This window comes from Physeter macrocephalus, chromosome 21 (assembly GCF_002837175.3).
Source record: "Physeter macrocephalus isolate SW-GA chromosome 21, ASM283717v5, whole genome shotgun sequence".
NCBI lineage: Eukaryota > Metazoa > Chordata > Mammalia > Artiodactyla > Physeteridae > Physeter > Physeter macrocephalus.
The window spans coordinates 101,418,544-101,430,460 of NC_041234.1; the positions used below are offsets into that span (position 1 = coordinate 101,418,544).

Consider the following 11,917-nt stretch of genomic DNA (forward strand, 5'->3'; position numbering starts at 1 on the left):
TGCGGTGCATTCTCTTAACCATAACAAGGATTTTTTGAATGGATGACGTAGGTCCTAGTAGCCCCGACACCTTTGAGTTCCCTCATTGGTATGACTGTGCTTTGTTTCTATGGCAATCTTCAAAGTCACCAGAACAAGTCTGTTGTCACAGGCGGCATTGAAAGCGTATCCCTTGCTGGATGTGGGGGAGACGCCCCCGGTCCGACGGGTCTCTCCCTGCAGTTCCGCAGGTTGGCCGCAGGGGGCGGAATCTGCGGCGGCCTGGAAAACTGGCGGGGGCGGGAGGCGCCGCTCTCTCTCGGGTCAGGCTCCCGGCTCCCGGCTCCCAGCGCCCGGCTCCCTGCGCCTGGCTCCCCGCGTTCGGCACCCCGTGCCCGGCACGGAGCCGTTTCCCTAAGGACGTGCAGCCGAGGCGAGGGGGTGTGAGGACGCGGGAGGCAGTGTCGTCGGATCCGCCCGCAGTCCGCAGCCCCGCCGAGCCTGGAAGCTGCCGGGATGGAGCCGCGGCTCCCGGTTGGAGTCCAGCCCCTTGCCGTATCCGCCTGAGAGAAGGGGGGAGGGGAGGCCGCGCGGGGCGGGGGCGGGGGTCCGCGGGACTGCGGATCGCTGCAGAGGGGCGGCTAGGGGCCGGTCAGGACCCGAGGCCGAGCCGAGCGGGGGAGGGGGGCCGGCGCGGGAGGCGCTGTCTCCGACCCTGGGGAGGGAGGGTGGGCTGAGGGGCGGGAGCCTCCCTCCACCCCACGCCGCGGGTCCCCTTCCGGGCAGCGCTTCTTGAAGAGACCCTTGACTAGCGCCTGCATACTATCGAGGGTATGGAGATGAAGGGTCCTGTCCGGGAGCCCTGCGCCCTGACCCTAGTCCAGAGGAACGGGCAGTATGAGTAAGTAACCACCTGATACCCACAGAGGAGGGGAGCCTGCCATTACCTCCCAACCCCAAACCGCGACAAGCCATCCACCCTCCTCCCACTGAGGCCGCGCAGGCAACAGGTTCGGGCCCAGGTGTGACGTGCCAGTGCTCTAACCACCGAGCTTTGTCCCCAACTTCCAAGCCGGTGGATTGATTGCTCCTGTCCGTGTGGCTTAGTGGAAGGACTCAATGGGCGGGGAAGCAGGAAGCCTGGGTTCTCAGTTCCTGCCCCTGCAACTGACATGGGTTGTGTAATCCTAGGCTAGTCAGTAAAGCTTTCTGGGCCTTAGTGTCCTCATCAGTTTAATAAAAACATTAACTGCTTTAATTTATAGCCTTTGGAGTTTTAACTGGGAGAAAATAAATGCGAAAGTGGTTTACGAAAAGTATAAGTACTGTAGAAACGCTTCATTGTTGACCTTACAGAGGTGCCTTTTCTTAACGTCATTCAGCTGATTCCTCCAGTCTCACCACCCCCTTATTCCATGTGCTTGGAGGCATATTCATTAATTCAGTAATGGTTTTGTGTAGGCCAGTAACTGCCTCACTTATTGACTTGACAATTAGAAAAAGTAATGAAATGTGTAGAAATGTAAACGACATTCGACATTTCATCAGGGTGTGTTACCTTCCACTCTGCCTTGCACATAGGAGCTCAGTAAAGACTGTTGACTGATTGATCAAAAGATTTTGATAAGCCATCACTATACTGCTGATCTCCCTTGCCACTAATGCCTCATCTAAAGTATCCCTGATGACCATCACATATCATAGGTAGGTCCCTATCGCTGTGCCCAAGCCACCTCCCCTGGTTGTTCACTGGTTTCTTGACATCAGTGAAGAATTGTTGATCGCTGAAAATGTTTAAATTGTTGATCATTTAAATCCTGCCATCCCCCAACATTGGATTCTGCTTAAAAACAATTTTTCTCAGTCCCTGCTTTTAGATTGTCCAGACTCAATCTTTATCTATGCTGTCCAGTTTACAGAGAAGAAATTCACACTGGCCTAGCCTGCCCTTTTCTAAGGCTCTTGGTGCCACTCTCAACTGGACATCAACTGGTTCTATGGAGGTAGCTCTTCCCTAGATCCTGCTTGGTCAGTTCTGTTGATGTGATAAATTCATTTTATTTTTCCCAGATTTCATCAAACCCTGGAAGACCAGTTTAATGAAAGTAAATTCAACAGAAAAGTGAATTGAAAAGTGGAACACCACTGCCACTTCCAAAGGCAAGAATAGGGTGGGAAGATGTAAGCCTTGGGCAAATCAGTAAATTTTTTGTGCCTTGGTTTCCTCTTCTTAAAAACAAAATTATAAGGATTAAACAAAAGAGCTACATTGTTGAGATGACCACATCCCAGGATCTGGTCCCTTGGTTTGGTAGGTTTGGAACTCTATTCAGCTGATAAGGGAGTGAGTAGCTGGCCTTGAGGTAAATGCCTCATTCTGTCTGGTCTCTTGTACTGGAAGAACTTTTAAACTTGCAGTGGTAGCTCTCCTGATTATTTGTGTCCTCCCCGTAGAGAAATCAAATTCTGTATTCCAGTACTGTAAAAGTTATGGGTATAGAACAACTAACACTCAATGGCTTGATGTGTATCAGGTACTCTTCTAAGCATTTCATGAATTAGTTCATGTAACCCTCATGTGAGGGTTACTGTGAAATTGTAATATCATCATCTTATCCCCCTTTTCTAGGTATAGAAGTTGAGGTACAGAGAGGTTAAGTCATCTGTCTGAGTCATTACATTGTCTGAGAAGCTTCTTTTGAAATCATTTATTGGAGACACCTGATACTGTCAAACCATATATAACCCTCAAATCCTTGTCTCTTGGGTGCCTTCTCTGACTTGAGTGTCCAGAACTTTTTTACTTTGGGCCTTTTTATCCTAGAACTTGAAGCCTATTGCATTCGTTAGTTCTGTAGTTCCTGCTGTCAACCATAGGAGAAATTTACTGAGAGACTAAAATTACAATTAAAGGTAAGGCTTTTTTTGCACACAGGGAATCAAACGCTAACATTCATTTTTTCAAGGCAAATGGATTATGAAGCCACCTGTTGTTTCATCTTTAACCTTCCTTGAACAAATCAAAGTATTTCCTAGGGATAATGCTGGGTCTGCATTCACAATTTTTTACTTTTTTCTGTTTCCAACTACCAAATTCTGATTTCCATTTTTTTTGCCATATACCTATTATTTTTCACCTTTCTGTGTTGAAAGGAATGATTAGATTTAGGTAGAATTTTTATTCTTATTCTTAGCCCTACTCTCTTGTTACAATTTATTCAGTGACTAACATGTAGTAGATATTAAATAAATATTTGTGGAATTGACTTAAATTCCCAGTTTATGTTTTGTGATGGGTATTTTTTTGGGGGGTTGCATTTCTTTTTTAAATTGAGAAATAATTGATGTATAACATTGTGTTCATTTCAGGTGTACAGCATAATTACTTGATATTTGTATATATTGTGAAATGATCACCACAGTAATTCTTGTTAACATTCATCACCACACATAGTTAACAATTTTTTTCTTGTGATGAGAACTTTTTAAAAATAAATTTATTTATTTATTTATTTATTTATTTATTTATTTTTATTTTTGACCGCATTGGGTCTTCGTTGTTGCGCATGGGCTTTCTGTAGTTGGGGCGAGCAGGGGCTACTCTTCGTTGCGGTGTGCAGGCTTCTCATTGCGGTGGCTTCTCTTGTTGCAGAGCATGGGCTCTAGGTGCACAGGCTTTAGTAGTTGTGGCACATGGGCTCAGTAGTTGTGGCACACGGGCTTAGTTGCTCCGTGGCATGTGGGATCTTCCGGGCCCAGGGCTCGAACCCGTGTTCCCTGCATTGGAAGGCGGATTCTTAACCACTGTGCCACCAGGGAAGCCCTGTTGTGATGAGAACTTTTAAGATTTATTCTCTCTTTTTTTTTTAAATAGATCTTTATTGGAGTATAATTGCTTCACAATACCGTGTTAGTTTCTGTTGCACAACAAAGCGAATCAGCCATATGGCTACATATGTCCCCATAGCCCCTCCCTGTTGAGCCTCCCTCCCACCCTCCCTATCCCACCCCTCCAGGTCATCTCAAAGCACCGAGCCGATCTCCCTGTGCTATGCTGCTGCTTCCCACCAGCCAACTATTTTACGTTCGTTAGTGTATGTATGTCGATGCTCCTCTCACTTTGCCCCAGCTTCACCCTCCCACCCCGTGTCCTCAAGTCCATTCTCTATGTCTACCTCTTTATTCCTGCCCTGCAACTAGGTCCATAAGATTTATTCTCTTAAAAACTTTTAAATATACAGTACACTGTTATTAAGTATAGTCATCACGCTGTACATTACATCCCCATGACATGTACATTACATCTGTTTTATAACTGGAAATGTGTACCTTTGACCCGCTTCACCCATTTCATCCCCCCCACCACCTGCCTCTGACAACCACCAATCTGTTCTCTGTGTCTGTGAGTTCAGTATTTTTGGGTTTTGTTTTTCGATTTCACACATAAGTGAGATCATATGGTATTTGTCTTTCTCTGTCTGACTTATTTCACTTAGCATAATGCCCTCAAGGTCCATCCATGTCATTGTCTGTTTTGTGATGGTTTTTAGCAATACAGTCCAGTTGAATCTTTACTGCTGATGTTCAACAACGTTTCTATACTATGTTACTTGGGAATTATATTGGTTTGTGTTCATTTTTCTCGAAGTAAGCTCTTCCTCCTTGACCCTTGCTTTGTCATTCTTATCTACTTTCTGGTCTCCATCTGGGTTTATAGGATTCTCTGCTTGACTCATGAACTTTGCAGTTTGAAAAGGGCCTGCCCCATATTCTTGTAGTCACCTTAAAATATTAAACCCCTGCAAATTAGGCAAGCAGGATCAGAGCAGAAATATAGCATTAATACTTTTATTTCCTTTAGTCCTGTCTAAGCAGTTCCTTTCCCCAAGTTAACTCCTTCAAAGTTAACACATTTGAAAAAAATTTCAAAAAGCTAAAACGATAAGCCTCCCCCAAAGACAACAAAATGGAAATCAAACCTTTCAGAACAATGACTTCTAATATCACATGTTGAACAGGTGTGTTTAGAAATTCATTTCTGTTTATAGCTTAATTAAATGTTTGTTTATTCAACCAATATTTATTGAGCATCTATTAGGTAGGTGACAAAACTGAATATGATAGGGTCTTTGCTTTCAAGGAGCTCAAATCTGAGGGAAATAAATGTAACTATAACAGAGTGTGTTAAGTGCTCTATTTGAGGGGCAGGCAAAGGGCATGAGGCCAAGTTTCACAGAGAAGGTGATAGTTGAGCTAGGTCTCAGGAAGAAGAGTGTTCCTGGCAAAAAGAACCACCTGAAGAGTGATTTGGGGGGAAGGTAGGAGATGTTCAGAATGGCCATTTACCAGTAGGTTATACCTTGACTGTGGGCCACTAAGAATAAGTAGTAAATGAAAATTAGTATTTCAGGAGTACATAGGCATTTAGAAATCTTGCATTTCATACTGGGGGGCCAAGTTCAGTCATGCTCACCAGAAGTACTAGCATGAAATTAGAAACCATGGTAAAAACACAAGGGATGTAAAGGCAATCTGGTTGTGATATCTGCTACCTTATTGGTCACTGAGATTATTTTGACTGATTCAGCTGGCTGGGTACCTCCTCTTACTTCTCCATGAACCTGTATATTTGTTTGAAGAGATAGAATCATTCTTTGATAAAAGCCATGGGAATATAACCAGAAAGCTAATTGATGAAATTTATAGTACATTTATTCAACAAACTTGAGTGACTACTATGTGCCAGGTACTGTACTAGGTGCTAGAAATACTATGGTGAAAAGACAGCCATAGTCCCTGCCCTCATGGACTTCACACCTAGCTCTTAGTTCTTCTCTCTGGTATGCGTAATCTGAAGGTGTGTGCGCTGTAATTCATGCTCTTAAGTTTGTAAACTGTTCTTAGGATATAGACTATTTTATGTTCTCTATGGCATGGAACTGTGGGTATTCAGATACTGATCACCACTAATATGCTTTTAGACCTAAAGCAATATCATCATGATGCTCAGATCCAGGGAACAAGATACTTGAGCAAGTCTAATAAATACAGACTAGATTTGTATAACAACACAGCAATGTATTTTGTTGTTAAATGTTTGAGTTTTTCAGTAGCTATTCGTTGATGCATTCTTCTGTTTCCTAGGCTAATAATCCGGTTGCACAAGAAGGAACAGCATGTTCAAGATATCATTCCTATAAATAGCCACTTTAGATGTGTTCAAGGTACTAGCTTTAATTGCTTAGCTAGTTTTTATAATGTTTTTCCTTGGTCATTATTGCTTTGTATAATACCATACATATTTAAATTTGGCACTGCACATAAAATGAAATGTATTACACTCTGTGCAAAAAGATAACATTACTCATCTACCATTGAGAAGATGATAAATGCTTTGTTTAAGAGCCCTGAAGGATTATATTGAAATATATATATTCTTACCTGCTACCCTGGCTGGGGTTAGAGATGTATGTAGTCTGTTACCTATGTAGGTAGTCTTTTATGCTGATGAACCTATATGTGGATTTAAATCACATTCTTGGGTTTAACTGATACACTGCTCATTGTAAAGTATCAAGGTCACTTGAATTCACATGCATTCAGCACTTTCTCCCTACACTATTTGAAATTAAAACATTTGGCAACAAGCCTTGCCAGATTGTAATACCTTACACTCAATTGTGCTGATTCTCAAACCTTTGCATTGGTGAATCATAAGAAAATCGACTCTGGGGAGGAAATATTTGGCTTCCTGCCTTCAAGTTTGGGGAAAGAGAACAGAAAATCTGTTGTTTCATCTGCTACAATGAGACTCAAAAATTGGGAGGTTTGTGTAGGAGGTGTTGCTTCTGTGATTTCACATTGCTCTAGAAAGGAAATTGATTATTAGAGAACAAATGCATTGTGTTTCCAGTGGGTTCATTGGCTTCATCAGACAGGCATTCTGTGTCAGCTGTAGCTTCTTGGAAAATTTGAATCCTACCTTGCATGGCTTCTTTCTTAAACTACATTCAACTTTTTTTTTTATCACAAAACTAATATATATATACTGTAAAAAGTTTGGAAAGAACAGAAAATTATAAAGGAAATAAGTAAATTCACATCCTTCAGAGATAAACACTTAACATTTTCCTTTTTTCTACACCTGTAACTTTTAGGGTGGGTGGGACTCATACTGTATGTAGTTTTTTGTCTGTTCCACATGCCATCATATTATAAGTGCTTTTACATGCTATTAATAGCTGTATACTATTCCATTTTATGAATGGCCTATACTGTAGTTATTCCCGGTGTTTGACATTCAGGTTATTTTTTGTTAGTATAAATAAGTAATGAATCTTCCTGCATGTCTCTTATTTCCTTAGGATTTATCTCTGTAAGTAGAAATACTAAGTGGGCATGACTTTTTAAGAGAGCATGTATTAAGAATTAAAAATACCCACAGTGAATAGAATCCACATTGTATAGAAGAATGAAGTCTTTTATTTAGCCATTTAGCCTGCCCTGTGTGAGAGAGACATATTGAACGAGGCACCTGCATGCTATAGTAAGTTACTGTGGTCACCTCACTTTTCATAATGTAATACCCTTTGTTACGTGCTCAGCCCTTTAAGGAGGAGAAAAGCCAAAGAACGTGACGTTAGTATCCTATTAATTCTATACCTTTTTGTGCTATCAGTACGTCTAGAGTCTTGTTTACCCTGTTTCTCTTAGTCTTATTTTTAATAAGAAATAGATGGCAGGTTGCTAGATTTGAATCGAGGAAAATATGTGTGCACACACACAGTAGTTCCCCATGACAAAAGGAACGGTTACCTCCTTGAGTTTTCACATCCTTTGTTTCTCAACCTGTACATCTGTTTTGAAAAGTCTCTAAGTACTTTGGTTTTAAAGAATTAAAGTTATCAAAGAGCAGTTGTGAACATGTAATACCTATCCCCTGATGCACTGTTGTCCCTTGCTTCATTCATCATGCTAGTAAAAGTATCGAGACGATTCTCTAATATTAGACAACTTAGGTAATTATCAGTTGCTTCTGTTGCACCTGAGTAATGGAGCCAAATATACAATCTAGGCTAGTGAGGGAACTAGAAAAGGCTGAGCCTACTACATTTGGCCAAGGTAGATCCAAACGAATCCCAAGGAGTCAGTACCCAGAGTTTAACTAGCCAGGAGGGTCTGGCAGGTGCCGTTGGCCAAATCCAGGGAAGTCAGAGAGGAAGAGATGGGTTGGGTCTAGACACTAGAAGTAAGAAAGGAAGTCCAGGTGAGCCATAGAGAGAAAAGAGAACTCTGATCTTAGAGACTGTGCTTTGGCCCATTTTATACTTCCTTGTTGGGTTTGGTAAGCCTTGGATCCACAAGTGTTAATGGTAGACTGAAGATAAAGAACTTCAAGTATTCTCTGCTCCTATATGGGACAGGGGTGGAGGTAATGAGGTCCCTGGGAAATTTTCAGAGACTAGATTTGAGTTAAGAAGGTAATTCACCTTTAGGCCTTTGGGGTTACTTTCTCGGCTTTTTATAAGAATTATCTAAGTGATACAATTAGATTATATTAAGTTAGTGTGTTATAGTTGAGGGGAATTAAACACCTTCACTTGGATTAACATGTTATATTCCCTACTATTGTCATTGCTTGATTTGCTTTGAGGCATTCCATGTGGTTACTTGTTCAGTTAATTTTTCTTTTAGTTGAATTGCTCGTAGTCTTTAGAACGTAGTGCTATTAAAATCCCCTTTAAAAAATGCTAAACAAAAAAGCAAAGAATTTTTTTTAATATGTTCTAAAACCTAGGAGTGGTGATTGAGAGAAGTAGTTATTTAGTTAGCTGTATACTTCTTTTGGTTGTAATAAATGGTTTTCTCTTCCCTGATTCTGTTCTTTCTTCTTTTCCTTCAGAAGCGGAAGAAACTCTTTTGATTGACATAGCTTCAAACAGTGAGTATCTTTCTGAATGGAGTTGATTTTCATTCAACAAATATTTACTTGAATACCCACTGTATTTAAGACACCTTTTTTGCACAACTTTTATCTTACCATTTTATCCTGTATTCTCCATTTTCTTAAGGCAGCCATACAAATTAGCATTACCTCCCCAAAACATTTAGCCTAAGCTTAAGAAAAAGCAGGTGGCTGGCAAGAATCTTTTAAAAGTTGAAAATATGATCTGCTTTTCTAATGCTGAACTTCTTTGAACTGCCAGTATTGTTGCTATCAGTTAAGTCATTGCTGTGGAATTGAAAATTGTAGGAGGGGCCAGAAAGTGTTTAAAGCACGTAAGGTTTATGAGTGTTTTTTTTAACTGCTGTTATGTTTTAAGCTTTTCTCCCCCCATCCATTTTTTAATTTTTGCATGTTAAATCATAATGGTTTCCTTTGTTTGTTATATTATTTGGGGGAGACTACAGAGTCCCTCTTGTACCAGGGATACCTTTTTTTTTCTTAAAATAATTTTGGTCTTTTATTTAAGTCCATCCTCTCAAGGCATTTCTTTATCAGCGAGAACATGGTCTTCCTTCTCACTGTTTCTGTTCTCTCATTTTTATCTGTTTGAAGCAAATCATCACTGACTTTCTGTGCAAGCTGTTCTCCATTTATCATCTAAAATTGTACTCTGTTAACATGGGGAGGAGAAAATGGGCACTTGAAAGCTACTGTATCTACTCTGTGTTTGCTGTGGGAAAGAGTATATGACCACATGAATCTAAATCAAATGGGTTACCTTATCTCTTGGCTGAGTCCTTGGAAGAGTGGGGCTTGGCCCTTAGCTTGGGACTATCAGTTTATACATAATTTTGCTTAGTAAAGGACAGTCCCTGTCCTTGGCACTATTATTTTGTATTGCAAAGTTTAGATAGACTTTTTCTGGTTTGGGTTTTATTAATTCTTTCTTTTGGTCATAGATTTTGGAAGTCTTAAGGGTTGATCCTGAAAGGCTGATCACTTCCAGCTTCTAGCTTCTACCGCAGATATCCAAGAGAGCAAATAACTTAATAGCTATGTCTTATTGTACAGAAAAAGCAGAAGGCAAGAACAACACTAATAAAGCAAAATTTGAGCAAAGTCTGTTCAGCAGTGACTGACATTGCTGCTGAAATTTGCTGAAATTAGATGCCTAAATGTCCTGTTCTTAGTGTGGAAATAGGTATTTGATCCAAAGCTGAAAAGTTAAACTGAGCTGTGCCTTTTCTCTTACAAACACCTAATTTATAGCATTTGTTTTGTTGGTCTCTCCTACATAGAAATTAACCATATGTTGCTCTGTCCAGAGTTCAACTCACTGGATCATATGGGAAGTAGTTAAGTAACCACTTGAATAAAATCCTTTGTTGTTTCTGCCCATTTATTAATATTTGCACTGAAACTAGATTTTTATCTTGATCCTTAGGCTTCATACATAAACCTTTAGAGTACACAGTATGTTGCTGGAGGGAGACCTTGGGTTTGTTAAGCAGGCCTGCTTTTACTGTAACTGTGTATTTTCCCACTGTCTGGATGTTAGTATCAAACATTAAAAAAAATTTTTTTCTGATTATACAGGTAATACATCCTCATTATGTACAATTTGGAAAATTCAGAAAAGTTTGAAGTATCAAATTAAAATTATGCTCCTGCGACTTAGAGCTCACCACTGTAATTAACATTTTTATGTATCTCCTTCCAGTCTTTTATTTATATTTTTACATAATTAGAATCCTCATATGTAGTTTTTATCCTTCATTTTCATTTAACATTATATTGTGACCTTTTCCCATGTCATTTAAAATTACTTAAAAACATGATTATTATTATTATTTTTTTTAGTATTAGTTGTTTTATTTGTTTCTTTGTTTGGTTTTTTATACTGCAGGTTCTTATTAGTCATCAATTTTATACACATCAGTGTATACATGTCAATCCCAATCGCCCAATTCAGCACACCACCATCCCCACCCCACCGCGGTTTTCCCCCCTTGGTGTCCATATGTCCATTCTTTATATCTGTGTCTGAACTTCTGCCTTGCAAACCGATTCATCTGTTCCATTTTGCTAGGTTCCACATACATGCATTAATATACGATATTTGTTTTTCGCTTTCTGACTTACTTCACTCTGTATGACAGTCTCTAGATCCATCCACGTCTCAACAAATGACTCAATTTAGTTCCTTTTTATGGCTGAGTAATATTCCATTGTAGTCCACGTCTCAACAAATGACTCAATTTAGTTCCTTTTTATGGCTGAGTAATATTCCATTGTATATATTTACCACAACTTCTTTATCCATTCGTCTGTCGATGGACATTTAGGTTGCTTCCATGACCTGGCTATGGTAAATAGCACAGCAGTGAACATTGGGGTGCATGTGTCTTTTTGAATTATGGTTTTCTCTAGGTATATGCCCAGTAGTGGGATTGCTGGATCATATGGTAATTCTATTTTTAGTTTTTTAAGGAACCTCCATACTGTTGTCCATAGTGGCTGTATCAATTTACATTCCCACCAACAGTGCAAGAGGGTTCCCTTTTCTCCGCACCCTCTCCAGCATTTGTTGTTTGTAGATTTTCTGATGATGCCCATTCTACATGGTGTGAGGTGGTACCTCATTGTAGTTTTTTTTTTAACATCTTTATTGGAGTATAACTGTTTTACAATGGTGTGTTAGTTTCTGCTTTACAACAAAGTGAATCAGTTATACATATACATATGTTCCCATATCTCTTCCCTCTTGCATCTCCCTCCCTCCCACCCTCCCTAGCCCACCCCTCTCGGTGGTCACAAAGCACAGAGCTGATCTCCCTGTGCTATGCGGCTGCATCCCACTAGCTATCTATTTTACGTTTGGTAGTGTATATATGTCCATGCCACTCTCTCACTTCGTCACAGCTTACCCTTCCCCCTCCCCATATCCTCAAGTCCATGCTCTAGTAGGTCTGTGTCTTTATTCCCGTCTTA

The 11,917-nt window shown here is 40.3% G+C and overlaps 1 protein-coding gene across 5 annotated transcripts in view; it reads left to right on the forward strand.

The window, feature by feature from the left end:
* Nucleotides 1-297: 297 nt before the first annotated feature.
* The window catches only part of OCRL (OCRL inositol polyphosphate-5-phosphatase), a 58,505-nt gene continuing 46,885 nt past the window's right edge, over nt 298-11,917 (forward strand). For all 5 annotated transcript variants that reach the window (XM_024128118.3, XM_055081700.1, XM_055081701.1 and 2 more), the window contains exons 1-4: nt 298-534; nt 810-880; nt 6,124-6,203; nt 8,882-8,920. In XM_024128118.3, the coding sequence (XP_023983886.1) occupies nt 496-534; nt 810-880; nt 6,124-6,203; nt 8,882-8,920 (229 nt within the window). In that variant the 5' untranslated portion in view covers nt 298-495. The remainder of the gene's footprint in view (nt 535-809; nt 881-6,123; nt 6,204-8,881; nt 8,921-11,917) is intronic.